We start from the raw sequence: 27120 nt of genomic DNA, 5'->3' as shown, positions 1-27120 counted from the left end.
AAACAGAAATTAAACAACTTGAGTGATCTGCTTATTCATTTAAGGTACACATAGCAACTTCTAATTTCATGTTTGGCCTCAAAAAAAAAAAAAACTTTGAAAGGGAATCTTTACTAGTAAGAAGATTCTGAATGGCAAGAAATTGCTTTGGAAGCACTGACACAATTTACAAACTGGTAAATTTCCTAAGACAGAATACCACATTATAGAATTCAGACACTAACATCAGCTATAGATAAAGAGCTGGAGAAGAAGCCAACTAGGAGGGATTGGTATTTCATCCAGGGAAGAAAAATTAAGGAAATATGAAGTATAGTGTACTTCCATTTGATATCACAGGCCCATTAAGGGGAATATGAAGGAATTTCTAAAATCAGTTTGCTTTATAACTTCAAAACAAAGTCCATGACCCAATGACAGCAGTTGGTAGAGGTCAATTATTCTAATCAAGTCAAAGGTCAAGTGGTGGGTCGAAAGTCTCCCAGACCTGGTCCAAAACCAAGGAACAAAAGATACAGTTTCTTCAGATGGCAGGTGGAAAAATGACTTAGTACTGCATCACACACTTAAAATCCAATAGGGTTTCTTCCATGCTAACAGAGCACTGTGCGTCAAAGCACACCTTGGTGTGTGGTAAGAGCAGTGAAATGGATGGAAAAACCACTATTTGTCCTTCATTTCATGAACACCTTACAAACATGCACAATAAAACACTCCTGATCCCCATCACAGGTTATGAAAAAAAAAACAGATTTGCCGTTTCCACCCCTTCCCCTTGGTATAGGTGCTTGCACCTCAGCACTGGGCCTTGGAGTTCTCCTCTCAGATCATTGTCCTGTAGTTAATTCACTGAGCGAGAAAAGCAACGTAGGCTACAAAGTCTAATGCCAAAATATAAATTAGTATTAAAAATTCCGATCCCACCCTCTCTCCATTTCACATAAAACAAAAACAAAACCATCCCTCTCCCCTGCCGCAAACTTGCCCTACGGATCTGAAGATAGTACAAGCTCCGATTAAACGTGCTTCCCAATCATCCCTTAGTCAAGAGAGCACCTGGGGCGAGTTTTCGGTTCCCCCCTCACCTCTCACCCCGGCCCCGGCCAGGCCCCTAGACTGACAGGAGGGGCTCGCCGGACGTTGGCTCGGGGGGAGAGGAGGCATTATGGCCGAACCCCGCTCACACTAGAGGAAGAAGTAACGTAGGACCAGAGGTAACAGGGCTTAGGTTGCGGGCAAGGCCCCCGAACTGACGGGAAGATAGGCAGGAGCCGGCACAAGGGGAGGCGGGAGAAGCAGCCGGGCCTAGGCCGCAGCAGGCCGCGGAGTGGCCATACGCTGCTTTCCGACCGCGGCTGCGAGCCAAGACTCAGAGAGGGCGGTTATCATTACCTGGACGGGTTCCTGCAGCACCGTCATCGTTGAGGTTCAGGCCCACTTTCTGCAGTGCCTCAGGCCCCCCCGTAGCGGCTCCGGCCCTGCCAGCCCCGGCTCATTTAAACTCACCAGCGACCGTTACCGGGGGATGGGGAGACCGAGAGATTGCCGAGTACCTACGAGCGGGACACGGAAATACCCGAAGGGGAGAGATCTGCGCGGGAGCCAGACGGAAAAGCCCGGAGGAAGCCGGAAATACCCGAGGTGAATCGGCGGAGGAGGATACCCTTACCGGAAATTGTCGAGGATTAGCGGAAACTGCCGAGTCTGATCCAGCACGTAAGTTCCTCTTCTCAGCCACGCCTTCACCCACGCACGCCACGCCCAATCGGCCACCCAGGGCTGGGCCACGCCCAGTCGTCAACCAGCAGGCTGGGCGTGTCCTGCGCTGCAGGCGGGGAGCGTTACGTGTCCCTGACGAGGTCTCCGTTCACCCCTCCTAGTTTCTGGACTAATTGGTCCGCGCTGGATTAAAGAAAGGGTAAAACACGAGACTTTGGGGTTGATTATATTAATCAAGAAGTATTTGTTGAGCTTAGGTCAGTTCATCCGTTCCAGAAGTACCTGTTCATGGCTCGGCTCAAAGGGAAATAGGAAATTTGGTTGGAATTACACTCTCCAAAGATTTAGTATGGTCCCGTCCTCAAAAGAAATTATGATCGACATGAGGGAAAAGCGATGAAACAGAGTACTGTATTATGTGGTGACCATTGTAAGTGATGTAAAAATTGAGAGGAGAGGGAATTTGAGATTAAATGAGGAAAGTTTTATGAAAAATAAGAGGGAGACAAACTGGGTTTTGAAGGATGGATGGAATTAGAAGGAATTAGTAAATGACGGGAAGCAAAGTGTCATCAGTTTGGTAAGAGTTAAGGCATTAACTGAAAATAATCACTCAGGTGACTGGATCATTGAAAATCTCAGAAGGCAGGCAGAAATTTTTATTCTTGATAGAGGAGGGAAACTGGTATATCAAGAGATCCAGAGGCCTGATTTTGAATCTTATCCCTGGGACTAACTAGTTTTAGGTCCTCAGGCAAGTCACAAACTGAGCTTCTATTTCCATAGTCTGAAAAAAGTAACTGAAATAATTAAATTCATTAATGTATATGGCTGTATAACTAAGCTCTCTCCAATTTCCTTCCCGCTCCCTCTCCCCCAAAAATGAAACAGGGAACTATTAAAATTTTGTTTTGAGTAGATGAAGAAAATTCGTTTTTGAAGGTTAATTTTCTAATCAGTACATCTCTAGGCTAGGTGTGGGACTCATGATATATTCCATTGTGTGGAAATTTCCCCTTCTGGTTCTCACATTTTGTGCAGGTGAAACCAGGTTAGAGTGGGTCACTCCCTTCCTTTGGGTGATAGTGGAATGAGGTCTTTTTTTTTCTTTTTCTTTTAGGTCAGTTGGCAGAGCTATAACTTTCACCACCAGCCACCTCTAGTAACAACTGCTATACTTGTAGCCCCATAAAGGACAGGTGCTAAGGTGACTTTCTGTGCTGCCCTGTGCACTGTTCTTTAGGCAGGATTATGCTGGATGAATTAGAGTGGAAATTGTTTTCTACACTGCCCAAAAGGGTAGCCACTAGCTATTTAAAGTTTAGTTAAAATCAAGTGAAATTATAAACGAAAGTTCTTCAGATGCCCTAGCCACATATCAAGGACTCATAGCCACATGTGGTTGTGACTCCCATACTGGGTAGCACAGATACAGAGTATTACTGTCATTGGCTTGACTGAGGCTGGAAGATCCAAGATGGCTTCATTCCCATGTTTGGGGCCTGAGTGCTAGCTGTTGGCTGAGTACCTCAGTTCTCCTCTACAGCTTTGGCCTCTCCTCAGTCAGTAGTCTAGCCCCAGCTTCTTGACTTGGTGGCTGGCAACAAAGGTGAAAATAGACACTGTGAGGCCCCTTAAGGCCTAGATTTGTAAGTCAAACCCCATTACCTCTTGTTGGTTAAAATAAGATACAGAGCCAGCCTGGATTCAACTGGAGGAGAAAATGGGCTTCGCCTCTGGATGGGAGGAGTAGCAAAGTGACACTGCAAAAGGCACATGCAACAGAAGGGATTGATTGCTGGACCATCTTTGGAAACAATCTACCAGGTATGATCTGAGAGAATCTGCTAGTGGGAATAGAACAAAAGGGATGGGTAAGATATATTACTCTTAAAAGTATCAAAATACTCTTAACACAACACTCCAGATTTATTCTAATAAATTCAGAAAAAAAGAATAATATTGCTTTTATTGTCTAGATAACTTCTATTAAAGTAAACTAAAGTTGTATTTGCAATTTTTAAGTTACATGACACTATTTGCTCATGCTAAGCATGTGGTCATTTTACACTCACAATTTTTTTTTTCCACACAACGTGCTGCCAACCCAGGTCTTGTATTTGCACAATAGATTCTTGTAAACTTAAATGTAGGAAGTTTCACAACACAAGATACATGAAGATGATTTTTTGTTGTTGTTTGAAAATGTGTATCTAGAGTCAGCATTTTAAAAATCTGTGATGCTTTGCATTCTGGCTCTTAAGTTTAGAATTTGCTTAATGCCTTTTCTCAGAAAATAGCATCTCTTTTCTGACTGTTGTTCACTGGGGTAATACAACTGTTGTGGTTTTCTACTCATCTGCAGCAAGGCCACATTGTTTGAAGTTGTGCTTTGATGGGATCTTTTAGAGCATTTTTACTTCTCTGTTCCTGACTGACCTACTTAAACTCACCATGCAGCAAGCACTTTGGCATCCTGCTGTCATCCATTATCCACATAGGCAAGTAGAGTTTGGTTACAATAAGCATTATTCCAAATACAGTAAATTATCTCTTTTCCTTGGCATGCTTCTTGGTCTGTTTCTACAATCAGATTTGAAGGTCAGCATTTAGGGAACTGTTCAAGAAGCTAGATGTGGGGTCATTGGAAAAATGTGGGTCCCACTGAAATATAGCCCAGAGTACACTTACTCTTCTGAATCCTTCAGCCCTCCTCTGTACCCTTCGTTAGTCCTTGTTGCATACTGCCTCTTAACCTTCTGATATCACCTGACCTTGAGGCCTTTTCCCACCACGTTTGCTCCTCCCTCTTGGTCAAATCATCCCCTTCCTTCAGCATCTCTGATCATACAGTCTCTTGGCTTTCCTCCTACCGCTTTGTTCTTTATCAGTATCCAGAGCCCTCTCTAACATTAGAGTGCTTCAGGGGTCTTCTTTTCACCCTACGCAGTCTTCCTGGGCAAATTCATCTATTCTTGTGCCCTCAGTGTTACATCTCAAATTGTTCCAAAGTCTGTATCTCCAGCCAGACTGCTTCATAGACCTCCAGACCCAAATGCCTAGCTGTCAACTGGATGTCTCTATCTGGATGTCTCACATTCACTCACAATGGAACTCCTCATTCCTTGTACTTGAAATATTTTGTATCCCAATTTAAGGCCTTGCCATCTTCTCCATTGTCCAAACCTGAAACCACTCTTATTTTTAACTCTAACATGCAGTCAAAACTCTACTAATTTTACTTCCTAAATATAACTTCATGTTTCTTCGTGCTCTAGTCTTACCTACCCCCAAAACAAATCTGATTGTGGTTTCCCATTGCTCTCAGGATATAGTTCAAACCCTTTAATTTGTCTCACAAGGCCCTCCAAGGTCTAGTCTCTGCCTCCTTATTCAGCCTTATCTCACCTATTTCCCTCTTATACTCTTAATTTCACCCAAGGGGATTTCTGAATATGTCACTTTGGCATGGTTATTTTGAGCTGAAAGCAGTTAAGCAGCAAACACAGAAAGAGCTCTTTACGTTCCCCTTATCTGCCTAAGAGCAGGACATAATTTTTCTTTTGTGAAGGTGTTTCCTCTCCCCTCTCGTACCAGGAGGAGGAAAACAACCATGATCACTAGAGACAAAGCTGGCACTGAGTTGGGTCTACACAAACTAACCTTATGACAATAACATTTATCTTCCATTAGTTTCTCCGTACATTTACCTTTCTACAATTTACCACCCCTAGAAACCCAAATGCTTTTTCCTATGTTTTGTCACTTGTCCACAAATTTATTACCCTTTCCTTTGCTAAGATGGTTTGTAAGCTCCAACCACCTCTTTGAGATACTTATCATTGAATTCTCCTGTGTGTATGTGTATTGCACGTGTAAATAAAGTCTTGTTTTTCAAATTCCGTTCATCTGTTTTTTGTCAGTTTAATTTGCAGGGCCCCAGATACTGAGGCAAATAAGGCAGAGGAAAGTTTTTTCCTCCCCTACTCCAGCTGCATGGAACTTCCTGGCCCCCTTTCTTGATTCGGAAGCTTTGCATGTACTACTCTCTCTGTACAGAATGCTCTCAATTCCACTCTTCATGTGGCTATCACTGCTCATACTCCAAATACACTTCAAGACTTTTTCTGACTTACTAGAATACAGAGATAGGTTGACTATTCCTGCTATTGCTCTAGTGCTACCATACTTGTCCTTATTCTCATCATCCTTAACTGTAATTACTTGTTTAATTGTTCATTTCCTATAAGCTCCATGAAGATAGAAGACCTGGATGCCTGTTCCAGGTTGTATTTTGCAGACCTAGTACAGTATCTGGCACATAATGGGTATTCATTCTATTTTGCTTAATGAATGAATAGAATAAACTCATTCTGTTCCTATAATTATTTTTTGTTTATTGATTGATATTATATACTTAATATTTGTGTTCCCCTCAAAACCCATATTTTGAATTTTGAATTCATATGTTGAAGCCCTAACCCCTCAGTGTGGCTGGATTTGGATAGGGAGCCTCTAAGGAAATAATTAAGGTTAATGAGGCATAAGGGTAGGCCCCTGATCCAAAAGGATTAGGGGTTTTATAAGAATAGACACCAAAGAGCTCACTCTCTTTTTCTCTACCATCCTCCCTTGCACACATACACCAAGGAAATGTCATGAGACATAGTACAAAGGTAGCCATCTACAAGCCAGGAAGAGAACTCTCACTGTAAACCAAATTTACTAGCACCTTGACCATGGACTTCCAGCCTCCAGAACTGTGGGAAAATAAATTTCTGTGTTTAAGCCACTCAGTATGTGGTATTTTATTATAGCATCCTGAGCAGACTAATACAATTGATTATTTATATATAATCTCCCTAAGGGAAAGCCAATTCTTATATTTCTCTATGTTGTTCTTGGAAAAGGTCAATTTTTCCCTTAACTCTTTAACTTGTTAAATTCAACTCATCCTTCAGGCCTCAGCTGTGACATCACATCCTCAGAATATTCCCCATCCTACATAATATAAATTATTAGCTCTATCCCAGGATTCTCTGCCACAACATCTTTGTTCTTTTCCTTCATAATATGTATGGTAATTTTAATTATATTTGTTTAATATAAGTTCCATTAAGACAGGAATTTTGGCTTACCTTGTTATCCCCATCACCCAGCATAGTGTCCTGACATATACAAATAGATATTAAAATATTATAAATATAATCTGTGATTAAATGATGTGAACACTTAAATTTACCTCTTACTGGTCATAACTTGGTGCTTTTTTGAATTCCCCCTTTCTGGACCCAGAGAACATTCTGTTCTTGCATATAAGTCCTTAAGGGATTTAAAGTCAAGGCAATGTCTGAAGTTTTGAGGCTAATCAGAAAATAAATCTTGGTTGAAGTTGAGCTCTGAGATGTGCTACATGGCCTATGGCTAGGAGGGTGGGGAAGACTTCAAAAGCACAGAGAAAAAGATAAACTGTAAGGAAAATAGCTTGCCTGGATTGGAGACTGTATAAACTTTGTTGAAATGGTGGTGTTGGGGAGAGCTGATAAGCTTTGGGTTCCAATCTGATGATTTTAGGTGATAAAATAGATCTAGGGAGCTGCTGGTGGTGATGGAGCTGGTGGGGAGTGACCTCATGAGAGTGGAATTTGAGAAAGATCCTGCTAACAGCTGAGGATTATGTGAATTGGAGAGAGAGTAGCTGGGAATGCAGCAAAGAGGCTGCTAAGGAGTCTAGGCAGCTCTAAATTTCCATTTTTCTAGGATCCTAGATGGTTGAATCTGAAAAAAATGGAAAATGAAAATAGTTCCAAATTATTCAATTCTAATGAGAAATATTCTTATCCAATTCCTTCTCCTTAGGGCATTCAGATTCTAACCAGAAGGCTGCTTGGTGAATACAGACAGAACCAAACGAATGAATTGAATGATCTTTCTGGCTATTATCTCCTTTTCTTCAGAAGGGACATATATGCCTGACCGCTAGAAAAAAATATCTCTATTATCTGGAGAGGACCTTTACCAAATAATAGAGTCTTTGTTTCTCCTTTTTCTAGGTTCTAGACAAACTTTCATTTTTCTCTAAATAAATTGCACAGCAGTGGATTAAACACGAACTTGAATATATTCCAGTCTTGAGTGCATATAATTGGAATAGACTTTTTTGTAGTTATTTGTTTTGTAGTTATTTGTCACAAATATAGGATTTGGGAGATAGATGATGAGCCAAGTTTAAAATATACTGAGTTACTTATTTCTCACTCAGGTGAGAAATCTCGAAATATCAATTGAAAAATGAGAAGCTTGAACAATTTAGAAAAGAAGTTGGGGCTGCAGACAGGTTTTGCAGGAAGAACTAAATGCATTCTGTTTTGGTTTTGTAATACCTTGTAAAACCTCTGAGAGAGTGTTCATTATAATATTAAAACTACTTCTGTCTGTATCCTCCATACCATCATTGGGGCTGGGATGGCCTTTTACTTATCTTAGTAAAAGTACCTGCATACTGTACATGCTAAATCAGTGTTAGTTGAGTGAATGAATGAGAGTAATCAAGAGAAAGGAGAGAAAGGTCAGTACAGAACTTTGGTGTTGTAAATACAGCAGGGAAGACCTAGAAACAAGACCACTCGATCTAGCCACAGAGAAGTCACTGGTGGAGTGCTAGGGAGGAAGTCAGAATTCAAGAAGTAAAAGAAAAAGTTGGTGGAAAGGGAAGCCAAGAAAAGAGAACTATCTTTAGCATTAAAAGCATGTCCCCAAATGCTGTGGACAAAGTGCTGGCTAAGGGTTTGAGTCTCTTTTTCCTGTGGGTGGCAAGGCTAGCTCTTTCACTGATGCCTTCTTGCTTCCTTGCCCCTTTGGGGGCCACACTTCTCTCTGAGGGGACCCCTATCAACTCCATCCACTGTTGCCTTGGAGTAGTTCCTGGATTCTAGTCTCTCAGGTCTGCCATGAGTGTGACCTTGGGCAAGTCACATTCTCTCAGAGCCTCTAAAGTCCCTTGCAGCTGTCAGCATGTCTGGGAAAACACAGTTGGGATGGCTCGTGAGGATTCTGACTTGCTCTCTTTTGCTTTTCAACTATAAATTGCTTTGCCAACACCAGTTGTCCTGCCCTCTGCTTTGGATCCTTAGGCCAACTCTAACCCCCCTGTGACTGGGCCCCTGCCAGTGTCCTCCTCCTACGGGTTCAGTTTGCAGATATGACACTAGGTGGCACTACCTTGATCGCAGCACAACCCTTTAGACTGTTGAGAGATAGGCCAAACATATTAGCATTCTCCACCTGAGCTAAAGCAGCCGAGGAAATGCAGTTAAATGGATGATTTAAAGTACTCTGAGAGCCAGTGCTACCATGGTCCTTGAAATTCTGAATTTAGACCTTTCCACTCCTTTTCCCCCTATACCTTTGGTGCTCTGGGTCACTGGAACTTCAAGTTTTTCATTGCTTTTTTCCTCCTTCCTTGATGGCACGGAATCGTAGATGCAGAGGATAGGGTTAATTATTCTCCTTGACTTACAAACTTCTTTCATCGATGGTCCATGCAAGGCCTCTCTTGTTTATTTATTTATTTATTCCCTTTTAGCTCATCTCTTTTCTTGGCTTCCCTTTCCACCGACTTTTTCTTTTACTTCTTGAATTCTGACTTCCTCCCTAGCACTCCATCTAGTGATGAGCTAAATGATGAGACATTAGGGCTCATCTCATCCAAACTACACTCACCATAGGCAACCCTCAAATATTTTCAATGTATATATATTTTTATGTGTTCTTGAATAATGGGCAGTGCTTCTAGTATGCATGTATTTTAAATTTTTTCATAATATATTTTATTCCACCCAGTATAACCAAAAGTTACTGTTTCAACATGTAATCAGTATAAAAATTACTGAGTCAAAAAAGTAGATTCACATACCTGAGTTGTTCCAAGCATACTTTAAAATTTTTCAAAACTGAATCAAGTACTGAAAAATATCATTTTCCTTTAATATTTTCATCCAAATTGGCAAAATTGCTTTATCTGTTTTAGAACTGATTCGACTTTGAAGCAAAAACCTACCAGTTTCAAAACTACGTCTAAGTAAAGTCACTAACTCTTGTGTCAATTCAGTATTACTAAAATGAAATTCAAGGAGATAGTGCATAAATTGGAAAGCAACTCTAGATTTGTTAATATCAACAAAATTATTTTAAATTTCTCCTGTCATTTTTGCAGCCAGTTTACATTAAGCTGTTGCATACAATTAAAGTCTTCTGTATATTTTTGTTAAGAAAAATGTGTACTGATTTGCATTCCGAGAGGTTTCAATTTTAGTGTAAATTTGTACCTTTCTAGCTAAGTTGCAATTAAGAAGCTTCAATCTTATCTCAGTAATATGTAGTGAGATAATATGCATATATTTTTAATTTATAGAAATATTACTATGGTTTATATCTCATTCAGTTTCTTATTACCATGTTTCTTCTGTGTGTATATCTAATAATCCTTTACTTCTAACTGCTACACACTCTCAGGGTCCACATTCAAATTTTACCCAGGCATCTCCTAGTGATAGAGACCCAGATAGCTTCCAACTCCTGCCACTACAGATTATGCTGCAGTGAACAACCTTCCTTATTCATGTCCCTTACGAACTCATGTGAGATTTCAAGGTAAGAGGATACTTACCTTGATTGTCCTTCTAAACCGCATGCACTTCTACTTCTCTTCTCCATATTTCTTAGCTTTTCTATTTCTTGGCCTTTCTTTTTTTTCTTCTATGAGCTATTCTCTCTTTTGTCTTTCAATTCCCTAACATGCTTTCCAGATGAGTCCATCCTGCTACTTTTAAAACTGATTGTGCTGCATTTTAGTTATTAAATTTTTATACCTAAAATGATGCTTGTTTTATTTAAGTTTTTTTTTTCTTATTTTAACTATTACACTTTTCATTTATGATATTTCTGTTTGGTTCTTTACATTTCCTTGTTCTGGTGACATATTGGTAATATATTCCTTTATCTCTTTTAGCATATTTATTGAGCACCTTTTAAAATCTCAGTCTGTTTATTGTCATATTTCTATTTAAGGCACAGTCTGTAATCAAATGTGTTGTATCCTTTTAAATTAGTGCTCCTCACCTGTCTTATTTTTTTGCCCACAGGCATATAGGTTGTTCTGTCCAACAGTGCACAACAGTGCCATTGAACTCAGAAGATGAGGGTGTGTGTGTGAATGAGCCCTAAGTCTGAGAACCCCAGGCACCAAAACCCCCAAGTTAGTCAGGCCCAATTCACAAAAAAATAACTCCTCATGTCAGGCTTCACCCTTTGTCTACTCTCCCATCCCCTAGCCAGGGAGAAGCAGCCTTTGGTAGGTAGGTAGGTAGGCAAAGGGTGAGGATTCATTTGCAATTCTCCTGTCCTAAGAGTTCAGAGGATAAGGAAGGGGAACAACTGTCCAAAGTTCTGTTGCCCGAACCTGGTTTTTATCTGCTCCTCACAAGTACAGTGCATTTTCAGTACCCTGATGTTACCCTTTCCAGCACCTGGATCATAGGTTTGAGTCACATAGGCAATGGTACATTACTATTTGTTCTAAGACAGTGTGGAGGGAAAAGAGAAATCAGAACCCCAGAGCTCCTTTTTTTTTATCATTCCACAGCCATGCCTCACCACCTCCTGCTCCAAGCCAAAGCCACCACTCTCCCATATGTACACCAGCTCAAAATAGGCTCCCCTTCCCCCAAGGGGAGTCTCACAGTTTTCTTCATTTCTTGGTATTTTCTCTATATGATTCTTCTGCGGTTTATCTTGGGAGAGGGAGCAGTAGTCACACTAGGACCCAAGCTTAAGGATTTTTAGCAGTTGCTCTGTGCTAGACACTGTTCTAAGCATGCCGCCCATATTAACTCATTTAATCCTCACAACTACCCTATGAGGTTATGCTAGCAGCTCCATTTTTCAGATGGGAAAACTGAGATAAAGAGTTAACTGGCTTACCTAATGAACTAACTGAATCAGGACGCTAACCCAGGCAGTCTGGCTCCTGAGTGGGCCTCTAAATCTCTGCCTCACAGCAGAGCCCAGTTTACCCAGTGCCCTCTGTGGGGACAGATGGATGTAGTGTTGGTCAGGACATTGCCTCATGATGTCTAGCTTGAGACACTGGCCAAAAGAGAGGAGGGAGGGTAACAAGGACAAGACATTAACAGCCAGGCCTGCTGTCAGCAGCATTTAATCCAGGCAGGAGACTCTGATGAATCTCTCTCCGGGCAGGACACAGGCTCTGTGTGGATAGAGGTGAGAGGAGGAGGAGTGTGTGTATGTAAGCTCAGCCCAAATGAGGGCCAATGTCAATCCTCTTCCGTGCCCTTGTATGCAAATTTGACGTCATAGTGTAAACTGGTTGGTGTGAAATTCTGGCCTGTGTTTTCCATCTACTGAGCCTGACTGTCCTTCCAGAGGGAGCCTCTGAATGGGCTGGAGCAGCTCTGGCTCTGGGAGCACTAGATGCCTTGCAGAGGCTGCCGGTACCTGCTACTCCACGTGTCTCTTCGCTTCTGCTCCTCTTTCCTTCTTTCTTCCTTTTCTTTGCTCTGATTGGCCAACATGTATTGGAGGCTAAGACATGTCAGAGGCCCTGTGAAGGATACTCTAGATGGAGAAGATTTGAAGGTGAAAGTCAGTGACCATGAAGCAGAATGAGGACCGTGAGAAAGGGACAGCCCTGACTCCAGGCACTGGGCCTTCATGAACTGTGGGCATCGTGAATTGTAGTAATAGCAAGGCTAGTATCAGGTATCTTGATTCTTGATGCACAGCTCTTTCTGGGAAACCACAGCTCTCTTCTAGTCACCTCTGAAGTGCCAGACACAATTTTTAGCCAGGGTTGATTAGAGAATCAGAAACTGATTTGAGGAGCATCTCCTCCTCCACTGGATCACCTGTGGCCTAAGGTCTCAGGCAAGCGGGCTCCTCATCTGAGTGTTGCTGACAGGCTTTCTGGCCCCAGGGACCTGTCAAATGCTTTCTGAGCTGCAAATATTTCACACTGTGGGTACCCAGTTGCCACCCTTACCCCTCCTCCATTCCTTTCCACCTCTTCCTCACTCTTAAACAGGACACCTTACAATCTTGTTAACCACTGCCACCTTACTTGTCCCTCCCTCCTAGGGGCCCCCCTTTTAGAGTTCCTTCCAGGAAATCTGAGAAACCTGAGCACACCTCTAGCTTCATCTGCCTGGGAAAACAAAGTGAAATGAACGGCTATGAATGCTTCCCATATGCAAGAAATGGTTTGTGGTGCCTTACTTAAAATATTTCATACAAATTTCACAATGACTAGAGAAAGAAATGTTTACTGTTGAATGTCCTGAGGGTCCTGGGCCCAAGATTAGGAAATGAGACCATGCTTGTCTGCCTCTACAGCCCACCCCCTCTCTATGTGTTCAGATGCCCCTCAGGTCCCATTCAGCTTTCTAACCTCATAGCTCTGTTCCCAAGCAGACTGGATATTTTACTTCTCTTAATTTAAAGGAATTAAAAATAGCACAAGAAAAAAAGAAAAAGGAGAGAAAGAACTGGAAAGGATAACCATCCAGCTCTCTGTCTTTTGAGGATCATCGTGCTTTCTAGAATCATTAAAATAACTTGTTTTTTAACTAAAAGGGGACACATAAGAGCATCTCATTCAGTGATTATCTTTAAACTCTTAAACCATGGAACCATTTCGTAGAAAACTATCATGTGGCCCCCAATATATAAAACACACAAGAGTGATGCTGACTGAAGTGGTAGGGGTCGGGGAGCTCCAAGACCTCGCGTTGCTGCACCCTTACAGCTGGAAGCAAGTTAAGGGAGACTTAGGTGTCTTTTGAAGTTTGAAAGCCCTTGATTATCACTCATTTTAGAAATAAGCAAGCTGAGGCCCTAAGAGGGGAGGTGGCTGGCAAAGAAAGGACCAAAGTCTGAGTCTTGCAACTTCTGACCTACAGAAACCCCATTTTGTATATCTCTGTAGGACACCGAATCCAGGAAGGGGTTGCAGGTTGAAGTAGAGATGAAGAGAAGCTGGGATTCCTCTTTCCTCCTTCCTCATCACCAACAACCTGAGCTCCCAACCCCCCTGGGGAATGAGGCAGTTGGGAAAGGAACAGACAGGGAAAACAGAAGGATGCAAGCAGAGGCACACGAGAGCAGGTGCCAAGGAGTCAGAAGGAAGAGTGAAAGTGAGGCAGAACAGGGAGAGGCCAGTGAAACGAGGGAGCGAGGGAGGGGCTGGCCCAGCCCGGTATCAGGACTGGCCCAGGTTTTGGGTCCTGGTCTTGCTCTAGTATCCCCTTAAGCAAGCCCTGGACCCTTTCCTGTCTCAGTTCTTTTGAAGGCTTCTCTGCTCAAAAATGATGAGAGCATGTATAGGCTACAGGAGGGGCAGGGTGGGTAAGAGCCCCAGCACAGGGAGCCAGAATTAACCGGCTCAGCTCCGCCTGTAAATAGCTCGATGTCTTCAGGCAGCTCAGAAGTCTCCCTGGGCCTTAGACCCTTCTCCTATAAAATCAGATGGGATGAGATGCTCTCTGCAGGCTCTTTCAGCTCTGAAATATCTGAGCCATGCATGGGCAGATGTGGGCTCCAGGGCACCTGGAACGGTAAGCTTAGGACCTAACAGGGACCAAGCATTAATAATGTAGCTATTTAGTAGTCTAGTAATCTTGTTTTATAGGTGAGGAAACTGGGCCTAGAAAAGCACACTTTTCTCCTTGTCTCAGCTTTATTTCTCTTTATCCTCTGAACAGTACAGCCTTAAGATGCAACTCAAAGCAATTCTGTGCGGTAGATAAGCTTTTTTGTTTTCTGAACATTTTATTGACTTTCAGTGTTTTTTATAAAAAACAGTACATGCTCGTTATGAAAATTTCCATTCACACAGGAAGTGAAAGAAGTAAAAAAACTGCAAATTGCTGTCATCCTCCTGTCCTCAGCCCCGGGGTCCCCAAGGACATCTCCTGGTAACAGTTTAGTGTATTCACCCTGACTTTTCTGATGAACACACAGACATAAATTTACCCCCAAATGTGATTACAATACCAATTATTTAAGAATTTCTCATTAGTTATTATTATTTTAATATTATTATAATATTGTATTATAATTAATATAATTATTAATAATTATAATTAATTATTAATAAATTTTAGAATCAGGCACATCCAGGTTCTCATCCAGCTCATAGCAATTAACTGAGTGACCTTGTTATTCAATCACTTTTAGTCTCTATCTCCTCATATGTAAAATGGGCGTAATAACATCTACCTTAGAGGATTGTGATGAAGACATAATGAGATTTTTTTTATTAAGGTATCATTGATATACAATCCTATAAAGGTTTCACATGAGCAACATTTTGGTTACTACATTCACCCATACTATCGAGTCCCTCCCCTTCCCCACTGCAGTCACTGTCCATCAGGGTAGGAAGATGCTACAGAGTCACTACTTGTCTTCTCTGTGCTACACTGTCTTCCCCATGACTCCCACCACACCATGCATGCCTATCATAATGCCTCTCAATCCCCTTCTCTCTCCCTCCTCATCCACTATCCCCACTTCTCCCCTTTGGTATCTGCTAGTCCCTTCTTGGAGTCTGTGAGTCTGCTGCTGTTTTCTTCCTTCCGTTTTGCTTTCACAAATGAGTGAAATCATTTGGTACTTGTTTTTCTCTGCCTGGCTTATTTCACTGAACGTAATACCCTCTAGCTCCATCCATGTTGTTGCAAATGGTAGGATTTGTTTACTTCTTATGGCTGAATAATACTCCATTGTGTATATGTACCACATCTTCTTTATCCATTCATCTACTGATGGACACTTAGGTTGCTTCCATATCTTGGCTATTGTAAATAGTGCTGTGATAAACATAGGGGTGCATATGTCTTTCTGAATCTGTGATCTTGTTTTCTTTGGGTAAATTCCTAAGAGTGGAATTCCTGGGTCAAATGGTATTTCTATTTTTAGTTTTTTGAGGAACCTCCATATTGCTTTCCACAATGGTTGAACTAATTTACATTTCCACCAACAGTGTAGGAGGGTTCCCCTTTCTCCGAATCCTCGCCAGCATTTGTTTTCCCATAATGAGATTTTACATGAACGTCAGTTAGCAGTGCCTGATACATAGTAATCACTACACACACACACAGAGTCTTGGGGGGGCACAGGGAAGTAAGAATTATAATAAAAACGAGACCCAAGTTCTGGACCTCCTACCTCATTGACTTTCAGCCACACCTTTCTGCCTCCCCTTGGCCACCCCTCCAGGTGCAAGTTAAAATACTCAGTACTTGTTGAATGAATGATTGAGGTGGGTGCGGTTGGGAGACCAATTGATTTGACGGCTGTGGAGTTCCTGGGATGCCTGCTCTGGGAGACAGAGAGTTTGACCCTGTGGGACAGAGTGGGTTGGCTGGACCAGCTGTTGTTTCAGGGCCCCAGGCTGGAGAGCTGAGCCACAGGGCAGAGCTGAGGCCCCAGAGTGGCTCTCAGCTTAAAGGATCTTGGCTTAAAAGGAATGTGCAGTGGGCTGTCTCTGCTCAGGAGGGGCTAAAAAAAGCCTTACCCTCCCCTGGGCTTTGTGTGAGGGTTATCAACTGCTCAAGTCAGCTCATCTCTCTGGCTGGACTGGCATTTTTGAGACGGTCTGTTTTCCTGACCCCTCTGGGTTTCCACCAATTGGCAGTAAGGGGTCCGCCTGACCCAGAGGTGGAGGCTCTGAAGGGGGAGGCGTGGAGGGAGGGGCAGGGGGAGGGGGCTGGTCCCCCCAAACCTGGTGACAATGCACAGTTGTCAGCTCTGCCCTGCTGGTGTTTCTTCCTTTTATAGCCAGCAGCAGTTGCTGTTGCTCTCACCCAGCCCCTCTGTGGGGGCTCCTGCCCAGGATAAAAGGGGAGGGCAGTGGCCCTGCCTCTGTCTCGCCAGGCACTACATCTCTGGATTCCTTCCTAGGTCCCATCTCCACTGAGGGTCCCAGTAAGAAAACATGCCTCCCAAGAAGCCTGAGCCTAAAAAGGAAGTGGCCAAGCCAGCCCCAGGCCCTGCCCCAGCTCCTGAGCCCCCTAAGGAACCTGCCTTTGACCCCAAGAGTATAAAGGTGAGTGAGCCTGAGCTGCTGGGATGGGATGGGGATATGGGGGGATGACTTTCAGAAAACCTCTTTTCCCGGGAGCTTAGAGAGAAGGTGAGGGCCGTGGTGTCCATGCCCCGGATCACAGTGCATGGAATGGTGGAGCAGGTGTTGGGGCCTGTGAAGAATATTCCAGGTTGCAGGCCTTTCCCTCAAGAATGGGTTTCTGCTCTGTCTGAGAAAGCCCTGCTCTGTTACCCCAAATTTGCCCAGCAGAGCTGGGAATAGCAGGGAGGTGCGACCACCCAAGCACCCAACCTTTTTTAAGGTGTTGTGGGGACAACCATAACAGAGCAGAAGAGCCTGACCCTTTCCCCTGGGGTGCTATGGCATTGTTGTGGAGAAAAGACACATGGTGGTAAGTACCAATGTGACTTGGAGCAAGCGATGTGAACGGTGAGGGAGTGTGCTCCCTGGGCGCTGCGGGTCTGGGAAAGGCTTCACTTGCAAAGACCCTTGCAGTGGGTGGGTGGTAAGGGGGCAGGGAGGCTCTAGATAGAGTGAGAGGAGGCTGCTTCCCTCTTCTCCCTAACCTGGTGAGAGAGCTAGGCCTGGCCTCCTCTGCCTCCCCAGCCTTATTCCCTCTCTGCCACACCCTGCTCCCCTCACTGGAAGGTTCCTTTCCCTGGAGCTGGTGTGGGTACTGTATGCTGACCCTGTCATTTGCGGCCTACCAGCTATCTGGCCCAGCTGCTGAAGGAATGGAGCAGGGTGGGGTGGGCCGAGGAAGGAGGGCTCCGAGGCCCCTGGGCTGTGGAGCAGTTCTAAGCCTTGGCACCAGACGGTAAGAGGACAAGTGGCTACTGGTATGAAGAGCTGTAATAACAGATTAGGGGTGGTGGGCCCCTGGAGATATTTACATTAGGGCAGGGCTGGGGGTGGTGCGGAATTAGATCAAAATAAGGCCTCAGGACCAGGGCCCGAGATGAAAAGGCAGGGAAACTAAAACCCTCCATGGCCCTCTCAGGATTCCTACCAGCACCCACAGCCCCAGGGTTTGTACCCCTGCAGTTGTGCCAAGGACACTGGAGTTGATCTATAATGGGCGAGAGTAAGCAGAATTGCTTGGCCAACAGATGCAGGCAGTTGCCTCATCCCTGAGCTTCGATGTGGTACAGTCTGGGGAAACTGAGGCAGAGTGTAAGACCTTGATAGTACCTGAAGGTTTTCTTGGTCATCATCACTCTCTGTGTGGGCAGAGCGTGGCAAGAAAAGCTGACCATCTCTGCAGTCAGGACACCTTTATTTCTGTTTTTTCCTGATAATGCATTACTCCCGTGGGACAGCCTGGCCCCTGGCCTGGGCAGCTGCTGCCTGCTGGTAGCAGATGAGTGCCTTCCCTTTGGCCTATCACCCCTCTGGCCACCCACCTCTGCATTCCTCTCCCCTGGCTGCAATCTCTTTTACATGTCTGAACCTTCTAATACTGGGAGTTGTTGATATTGCTTTAAAGTGAAAAAAAAATTCAGATGTCTGCCACGAGAGCCATTTTCCCTATCACCACACTTACCCAGTTCCTCTGCTTAGAAGATTCTTTGCTCAAAGATAGAGCAAAAGTAAATGTAAGCCCAATGTGTGTGCTTATGACCATACATTCTGATTTTATGTTTTCATGCTAATTTCTCTTACACATCTACACATTTACTTCTGGGGCTTAAAGCAGTGCAAAGTAAGGCAAACTGCACCTTTCCTCAGAGAATTCATGTAAAGCATGTTTCTTCCTATTTAGAGGGTTCCTTTCACTTCCTGACCAACCCCACCTTTGGCAAAGTCCATTCCCCGGGGCACAGCTAGTTTCCTTCCCAATCCAGGTTAACCCCTCTCCCCCTTCCTAGCTTATCCCAGCCACCTCCAGGGTCCACATTAATGGAGGCCAGCCTGGGGTGGACACAGCCCAAGGACAGAATTAGGACTAGGAATGGTGGTGCATGAAGAAGCTGCTCCAGGATTGGTTACCAGCACCAGTGGAGAGGGGATGGCAGGGAGAGGTGGTAGATGAGGACAATGAAGAGACATACAGGTCCTATATGACAAGTGATGACTCACACTTGTTCACTGTCACTCATTTGCAGAGCCTCCCACCTGCTTCTTCTCTACTCAGTGTCCAATTATTATGCACTGGGAAGGGAGGACCCAAAATTTATTCTTTCACTCAACAGATGCATTTGAGTGCCTGCTCTGTGCCAGGCATTTCGGTGAACAATAACTAAAGTCCCTGCCCCCACGGGAACCCTGCCTTACAGTCACAAAACACCAAGGACCCCCCGCCCCCGCCGAGTACTCGTGCTGTCCCTGAGAGGGACATGTGCTGGCGGGTGAGGGAGGTGGATTGAAGAAAAACATTGAAGGAGATGGTTGGAAAGTCAGCATCAGGTAGAAAAGGGCGGCCTTGGGTGAGGAGTGGTGGGCACCCAAACAAAGAAGGGAGGCTCATGGGGTAGGGAGAGCCTGAAGCAATGGAAGTGAGGGCAGCTGATAGCCAGTTGGGATGAGGCAGTGACTTTTGACCCAAAGGAATTATAGGGAGTTCGTGTGGGTTCTAGAGTTATCTAGAATAATGCTCTTTCTCTCTCTTTCGCTTGGAGCAGTCACTTCACAAGTGGTGTTGAGGGAGCTATGGAGGCTGCTCTGTTTGATAGCCTGTCAGCTGTGGGCCGTTCTTCGAGAGACTCACATTTTACCCTGAGCCTCCTGCCCTCCTCATCGTTGGCCTGCTGCAGGTGACTGACTGCGGTGGAAGCCACTGCTTCTGTGTGGAAGCCTTTCGCAGTCTCAGCCCTCCTCCTGTTTCTCTCCCCACAGATAGACTTCACTCCTGACCAGATCGAAGGTGAGTAGGAACAACCAGCCCCATTGTCACCCTTTCCTGGAGGAGGAGGAGTTGTAGTCAGCACTGTGACAGTAATCACCACACCCTCATCCTCGCAAAGCTGTATTTGCCAAAGGTTTTCTAGTTCTCCCTTTCAACTGCAACATGTTACTAAAGTACTTTGCACGGATTAACTCACCTAATTCTCACAACACCATTTTACAGGTGATAACACTGAGGCACAGAGGAGTTGGGTGACTTGCCCAGTGTCACACCTGCAGCTGGTGGTGCAGCTTGGGTAATCTGATTCCAGACCTGAATTCTCAATTATCCTGCCAGACTGCCTGGAGCATAATAGGTGCACAGCAAAAATTTCTTTTTTTCTCTCTATCCAAAAAACTTATTATTCAAGGTACTTAGAATCTCTCATTTCCATTTCTGTTACTGGGAAGTCCTCCTTAAGTTGCTAGCTTCCTCTCCCCTCCTCCTGTAGTCTGACAAGATGCTCACACACCGATGGTGGCTGGGCCTGTGGTGACTTGAGGGTGCCTGTTCCACCTGTGATCTACATCAACACCCTTCTCATTCTCTGATAAAGACAATTCATTTCCTCAATTTTATGTAAAGTGTTATTAGGTGCAGCTTCAAGACCATTCTCAGGCTTTCCCACTGTCCAACCTGATTGTTGCCCATTAGGCCCTCCTCTGTATGAGTCTGATGTTTAAGAATAAAATATTTCATCATGTGATCCCTGCTTTACAGCTGGGTCTCACTGTTACAGCAACTTACCCCTGCCTGTGTTTCTCCCACCAAATGCCTCCAGAGCACCCTCTAGATACCCTCTATCCATTTGAAGGTAGTTGTCAAAATCCTTTTCAGCTCTATATTCTCCAGGTGATATGGCCCCAATTTTTTTTATGCTTTTTTTTTTTTCTCAGAGGAACTAGCTTCTAACTGTTGATTGCCTTCTCTGGTACTGCTCCAGATTTCCATATGCTTCTAGAAAGGGATTACCACCATTGCTCACTGCTCTAGTAAACAGCTGACTATAACAGACTATTGAGAAAAGGTTTCTTCTGGGTCCATGAACATCACACTCCTATACCTCAAGATCACAATGGCTTTACTTTTTCCTAACAGCCTTCATAAAGTTTATGTGTGTGCCAGGCTTGCAGCATTAGTAGGTACAGTAGACCTCTTCCTCCTCCGGCTTCCTCCCGGCTGTTTCCTTGGCTTCCTTAACAGTTGCCAGAAGTCCCATCTGCATCAGCCTATAAATGAGGATAATAACACCTATAGCATAAGGTTTTTATAATGATTAATGAGGTAATCCATGCAAAATTAGCTCGCAGCCTGGCCCATGGTAAGTGCTCAAATCATAGGTGATTATTCCTACTATTCTCCCTCATGCCTCACCCCTATTAAGTGTCATTATAGTCTTCCTTTATGAGGAGACTCCTTTTATTAAATCTGATCTCACTCTTCTGAATGAACTAGGAGATCAAAAAGTCTGAGTTCAGATTCAACTAACATATTCATTGAGCACTGAATTTCTATCAGAAGCCATGCTAATTGCTTTAAAAGTTAAAAAAAAAAATGAAAACCTTCTAGAAGCAGTGAAGTAGGTGTTACTTCCTTTTGACAGAGGAGGAAACAAAGGTTCACTGAGGTTAAGTGACTTGCCAAGATCACACAGTTAGGTGGTAAAATTGGGATTAAGCTCAGCAAGTTAGCATTGTTTGAGCATTTAGCTTGTGCAGGACATTGTGTTAAGATTTCTCACATATTATTTAATTTGAATGCAATTTAAGGATCCTCGGAGGTAGGTGCCATTTATAGAAGAGAAGAGGCTTGTGGAGGTTAAATATTTACTTGCCCAAGGTTATAGCTAGTAAGCAATGGAAATGGAATGTGAACACCATTATTCACTAACGTGAAAGACGTGAGGTTTTATATCTTTTAAATTCATACGAAGTCTAATAAAGAATTGCAAGTAAATGACTTGGGGAGCCTGCTTTGACATATGAAGTGATTTATGAATAATCCATATGGAGCCTCTAAGGAAATAAGTGTTTCTAAAGTATTTGGAGAGGATTAAAGCAGCTTTCCTCTGAAGTCCTTCACACATTCTTCTTTGGTTTATATTGTTAATCTGCTTAGTAACCCATTTCTTTGCCAATGGCATAAGGTATCTTCAGTGCCATTCCTAATCCAAATTATCCCCAGTAATGAATTGGTTGAATCAAAATTAATGAGGAATTGAGTTGAGGTTCTTTGCAGACTAGGAGTGCCTTAATTCGGTCTTGCCCCTTGGACACCTGCCCTGATGCCTTCAGGGAGTTTGATCCCTATAGTTATGAGTTGGCTCCAGAACTAGGAGCTGTAATAATAACCACCAGTTTTTGATTCCCTAATCACATGCTAGACACCATACTTGGCATGCTGTGTAATCCGCCCAGCAACCCACTCAGGTGGACACTGTGTCCCCACTTAGAGCTAAGAATAGGAGGGCCCACAGAGGTTAACAGTTTGCCAAGGCCGTGTGCGGGTGGTCTGTTCTTTCCCCACGTCACCTTCTCTGGCTGGGAGCCCCCTTTCAGCCTGGAACAGGCAGTACTGATATTAGCTGACTTTCCAACGGGTCCTGTCACTTTGCAGAGTGCCTCCACATCCTGCCACCTCCTTTGACACTCAGGGTAACTGGTGAGAGTGGGGGTGGAGCCTTACTCCCCATGTGTACCCAAGGAAACTGAGACCCAGCCAGGCACGGAGCCAAGATGAGAACCAGGAATCCTGCTGCCTAAGCCAGTGTTATTCTCACTTTCCTGCCATTTTCAGGGGTCAGGCACGTCTCCTACACCAGGGAACGACATGTGCGTGGAAGGGGTGGAGGCAGGGGAGACATTCAAATTATAAGACGAGTGACTGCTAGAAGAGACCCCGGCCCAGCACCAGAGCAAAGCCCGGAGGCTCCAAGATGCCTCTCCGGCTATTAGAGGATGGGGTGGGGCCAGGCTCCAGGGAGGGGCTGGGATGACGGCTGAAGGGAAGTACTGAAATATTTCATGGGCCACATTGACATGGTCTTCAGGCTGGGTGGTGGAGATGATCAGCCCCCAGCCAGGGCCTTCACTTGGCCCAGGGGGCTACAGCCAGGTCTTCTCGCTGCAGAGTTCAAAGAGGCCTTTTCCTTGTTCGACCGGACCCCGACTGGAGAGATGAAGATTACCTATGGGCAGTGTGGGGATGTTCTGCGGGCCCTGGGCCAGAACCCCACCAACGCCGAGGTGCTGCGCGTCCTGGGCAAGCCCAAGCCTGAAGGTCAGTGGGGGCCTGGTGGCTTGAGCTCTGGTGTCTACCCTGCCACCTCTGGGGCTTTCCTACTGCCGCCTTAGCCTCTCAGGACCAGCCTCCCCTCCCCAGGTTACCCTCTTTCCATTGCTAGAATTTATCTGGAAACCCTTAATTGACCCCCGATAAATGGGCCCTCAGCTTGTTCTTGTTTACCACAGGTGGTTAGGAGCCCCTGGAGAGCAGGACCAACATTCTGTTGCTTCAGCGTCTTCCTCTGGCACCCAAGGGTGCCAGAGACACCGGGGCAGGGAGGTTCTGTGGGCATCTGATAACTATCCACCCACCCGCACACCCCCAACTCATAGCTCTTAGGGAGGTGTCACCACGCTGAGATGTCCTGGGACCACTGTGAGTTATATCACAAATCATTTGTTTCTAATAATGGTTAGAGCACTGAAGATTACAAATTATTTGTTTAGTATAAATTAGAGCAGATTCAAGATTAGCTGTATAATAATGTGCCTCTGTCACTCATTTGCATTCAATAGGTTTTAGTGAATGAGTTTAGAAAGTGGTGCAAGGGAGTGTGTCCTATTTGCGGAGGTCATTGTCAAATGTGACAGTAAAGTTAACAGCGCTCGAACACACATGTTCTGAGAGGTGCGGCACTAGAGGCTGGGCTCCTTACTGGTTTCTCACCCCCTTCCTTCCCCTGACTCCTTCCCCTTGCTGGTGAAGAGACGTGTGGGGTGAAGGATGTGGGCAGGAGGGGCCAGAAGACCAGGAGGACCAGTCACAGGGCTTCGTATAAGCCAAAAGGTGTCTGGCACTTCCATTTTGGGGGATTCCTGGGTTGTTATAAAAGAAAGAAATGCCAACATTTGTGCTATTTAAAAATGGTTTGCGTCTATTAAATTAAATCTTTAACACACTACAGTGTGAGAGAAGTGCTAGTCACAAGAGAATTGCAAATTTATAAAAATTATTCATTCAGAGTTGCTCCAAGCAAGGTAGTCTAGTGATGGGACCCAAATGCAGAGTTATGCAAAATTTTCTTCTTGCAATCCTATCACTTTACCTCTGTGGCTGTGTGTCGGTCACATGTCCAAAGTCTAAATTGTGCATGTGAGACCCGGGCTGTGCAGCCCGTCAGGCCCCTCCACCCCTGCTGTCTCTGTCCCCAGCTTCCCTGCCAGCTGGCCACCTGGAGCAGGGGTCTGGATGGAGTCACAGTGCCGTCTCTCCTCTGCCCTGGTCCTTTCACCGAGAAGAGTGCCCCAGAGCCAGTCTCCAGGCTGCTGCTGTGGCTCTGTGCCCTCTAGGATCACTGGAGGGTGCCCTACCCAGAGGGTGGCTGCTGCCAGGGACAGGTCCTAACCTGGTCTAGCTGGGGTGAGAGCCCCCCGACCCTCTGCTCCCCTCAGGCTTCTGCTCACTTGCATTCTCTTTCCTTGCCCGTGTCGGCCTAAAGAAATGAACACCAAGATGCTGGACTTTGAGACGTTCCTGCCCATCCTGCAGCACATCTCACGCAACAAGGAGCAGGGCACCTATGAGGACTTTGTGGAGGGGCTCCGGGTTTTCGACAAGGAGAGCAACGGCACAGTTATGGGTGCTGAGCTTCGCCATGTGCTTGCCACCCTGGGTATGCCAGCTGGGCAAAGGCAAAGCCCAAGAGGGAGGAATGGAGGGGTGGAGGTGCCCAGGTGGCATTTGTTCAGGGGACTTGTGGGGGGGTCCCTGCATCCTTGATCACATCTTGATCCAGGCCCTGTCTCCCTGGGCTTTGTAGGAACACCTTCCCCAACTTCATTCACTCAGCAGGCCTTGGGAAGAGAGGAGAGCAGGTTGGCAGAGCGGGGCTGAGGCCTGAGAGATGGGCTCAGGGCTCCTGACCTTGTGTTTGCCTCGGTCACTGGGTGGTGGCTGTAGGGTAGTGGGACAAGGAGGGGCTTTAGGACCCTTGGCTCCACCCTCCAAAGCCTTTAGGGGAGACCTGCTATGACCACTTCCCAGACGTGGGGAGTCTTCCTTCAGCACTTGGGGGGAGTTCTCGGGTTTCACCTGTCTCTCCTTTGCCATCTGTAACTAAGTGCCCACTGCCTCCCGCCAGGAGAGAAGATGACAGAGGCTGAAGTGGAGCAGCTGTTAGCTGGGCAAGAGGATGCCAATGGCTGCATCAATTATGAAGGTCTCAGGCCATGCCTTGCTTCCCTGGGCACCCAGGGATGGGTGGGTGGGCACCGTTTTGGTAGGGTGGCTCTGCAGAAGAGCAGGGACCCAGGAGCTAGAGGACATGCACCAGGTAGGCTTTGATGAGCCCATGGATATTGCTGTTTTCCATCTGGGAATGAACCTCTCAGGGTAACTGAGCATGGATTTTAGAGAAAGCTCTGTGATACACAAGCTGTGTGACCTTGGTCAAGTCACTGAGCTTCTCTCAGCTTCAGTTTTCTCATCTGAGCAGTGGGGTGATGCTGGCATTTTTCTTAAGGTTTGCAGGGGTTAGCAAAGATAATGTAGCTCATTTCATTCCTATCTCATATCAGTGCAGAGAGTGACACAGAGCAGGGGTCAGGTTTTTTCCTTTCTTCCACCTTCTCACTGTCAACCTCCAAATAACAGAAAGAATCACAGTCCTGGAAGGTTTGAGGTCAGCCAGTAATAGGGAAGGGGGCAGAGGTTTAGGGGATGAGAGGGCACGAAAGAGCTGAGAGTGCCAAGGGCAGTGCTGACTTCGCCTTCTTTCCCAGCTTTTGTCAAGCACATCATGTCTGGGTGAAGCAGACCCCTCCAGGGTAAGTGCTGGTCTCTTCTGGGGTCCCACAGCAGCTCCTGAACCACCACCTTCCCTAGAGCTCCTCTGCCCCAGTCTGACCCCACTGACCCCTAATTAGAAACCAGGGGGGTCCTGATGTGAGGGCAGCCTGGCCCTGCCCATCATTTCCCCTCCCTGTCGGTGTTCAGCTCCCTCATTCCCGTCCTGCCCTGCCTCCCACCCTCCCTGCTCTTTGCACCCTATCTGGACCCTCCTTGGTCACCTCCTTCTCTCCCAGGGTTTCTCAAGGCAAGACCACTCCTCTTTCCATCTGGCCTGGGGCCCTGTGTGTGATCTCCTGTGTGTGAGAAGGCCAGGTCCCAGTTTTAAGAGCATGTCCCTGGCCTGTGCTCTTGACTCTGCTCCTCTTCCCTTCCCTGCACCCACTGGGCTGGGTGCCATCCTGATAGGGGTGGGGGCTGGTGGTAAGGGGTTGGGGTATGGAGGGTGAGATGTGCTTTCCATCTAGTACTTTCTTTCAGGTGCCCAGCGCTTGGCCTTAGCCCTCCAGGGTGACTGGGCTGGAGCTGGAGTCCTCAATTAACCACAGCCCCAAGGACCTCCAGGATGGACGCCCTCTGTAAATAAACAACTCCAGCAAGGCTGGGACGAGTGCCCTGACTCAGACCAGTCTCTGTGTTGTTTTTAAGACTAATTAATTAACTGAGTTGGGTTTTTGCGGGTATGTGTGTGAGATAATGTCACCTGAGGCCTCAGGTATATTTCTCAGAGGAATGGATAGGACCTGGGAGCTGGAAGCACCAAGGTCAGGCTTGAGCAGAGAGCTCTGGAAGGGTCTGGGTTTGAGGGATGGTAGTCAGGACGAGGTCCCTCCTACGCTCACTCTGCACCTTGTCTTACCTCCAGGCAGCAAGCAGGAAGAGGGATACCAGGGCTCCTCAACCCATCTTTGCTCTGCTTTTTCTTTTTAAAAGAAAACTGTGGTATAATCCACATAATATAGAATATCCTATCTTAACCATTTTTATGTGTACAGTTCTGTAGTATTAAGTATATCCATATTGCAGTGCCACCAATCTCCAGCACTTTTCCATCTTATAACTGAAACCCTGTTCCCACTAAACAATAGCTCCCCATTTCTCCTCCCCCGAGCCCCTGGCAACTACCATTCTACTTTCACCCCCGAGCCCCTGGCAACTACCATTCTACTTTCTGTCTCTATGAATTTGTCTACTCTAGGAACTTCTTCAGAGTAGAATCATGCAGTATTTATCTTTTTGTGGCTGGCTTATTTCACTTAGCATAATGTCTTCAAGGTTTATCCAGGTTGTAGCATGTGTCAGAATGGCATTCCTTCTCAAG

General features: G+C 45.4%; 2 protein-coding genes across 10 annotated transcripts in view; one reads left to right on the top strand and one right to left on the bottom strand.

Moving 5' to 3' along the window:
- Positions 1–1582, bottom strand: part of CDC27 (cell division cycle 27) — a 69051-nt gene extending 67469 nt beyond the window's left edge. For 3 of the 6 annotated variants that reach the window (XM_036882942.2, XM_036882944.2, XM_036882941.2), the window contains exon 1: positions 1393–1580. In XM_036882942.2, the coding sequence (XP_036738837.1) occupies positions 1393–1419 (27 nt within the window). In that variant the 5' untranslated portion in view covers positions 1420–1580. Of the gene's footprint in view, positions 1–1392 lie in introns of all 6 variants that reach the window. The other 3 variants (XM_057501580.1, XM_036882943.2, XM_036882940.2) reach the window with 3 other exon arrangements.
- Positions 1583–3409: 1827 nt separating this feature from the next.
- On the top strand, positions 3410–26418 carry MYL4 (myosin light chain 4). 4 transcript variants are annotated; one of them, XM_036883260.2, is made up of 8 exons: positions 3410–3546; positions 16699–16843; positions 19679–19706; positions 22857–23006; positions 24451–24624; positions 25093–25170; positions 25733–25777; positions 26280–26418. In XM_036883260.2, the coding sequence occupies exons 2-7, from the start codon at positions 16733–16735 to the stop codon at positions 25759–25761; spliced, it is 570 nt and encodes a 189-aa protein (XP_036739155.2). In that variant the 5' UTR covers positions 3410–3546; positions 16699–16732; the 3' UTR covers positions 25762–25777; positions 26280–26418. The 4 variants fall into 4 exon arrangements, with proteins under 4 accessions (XP_036739155.2, XP_057357566.1, XP_057357565.1 ...); XM_057501583.1 differs by lacking the exon at positions 3410–3546 and adding an exon at positions 16304–16391; XM_057501582.1 differs by lacking the exon at positions 3410–3546 and adding an exon at positions 16319–16431.
- Positions 26419–27120: the final 702 nt, after the last annotated feature.

The sequence above is a fragment of the Manis pentadactyla genome, chromosome 4 (genome assembly GCF_030020395.1).
Source record: "Manis pentadactyla isolate mManPen7 chromosome 4, mManPen7.hap1, whole genome shotgun sequence".
NCBI lineage: Eukaryota > Metazoa > Chordata > Mammalia > Pholidota > Manidae > Manis > Manis pentadactyla.
The sequence above is the reverse complement of the archived record's forward strand: the minus strand, read 5'-3'. Positions and strand labels throughout refer to the sequence as shown.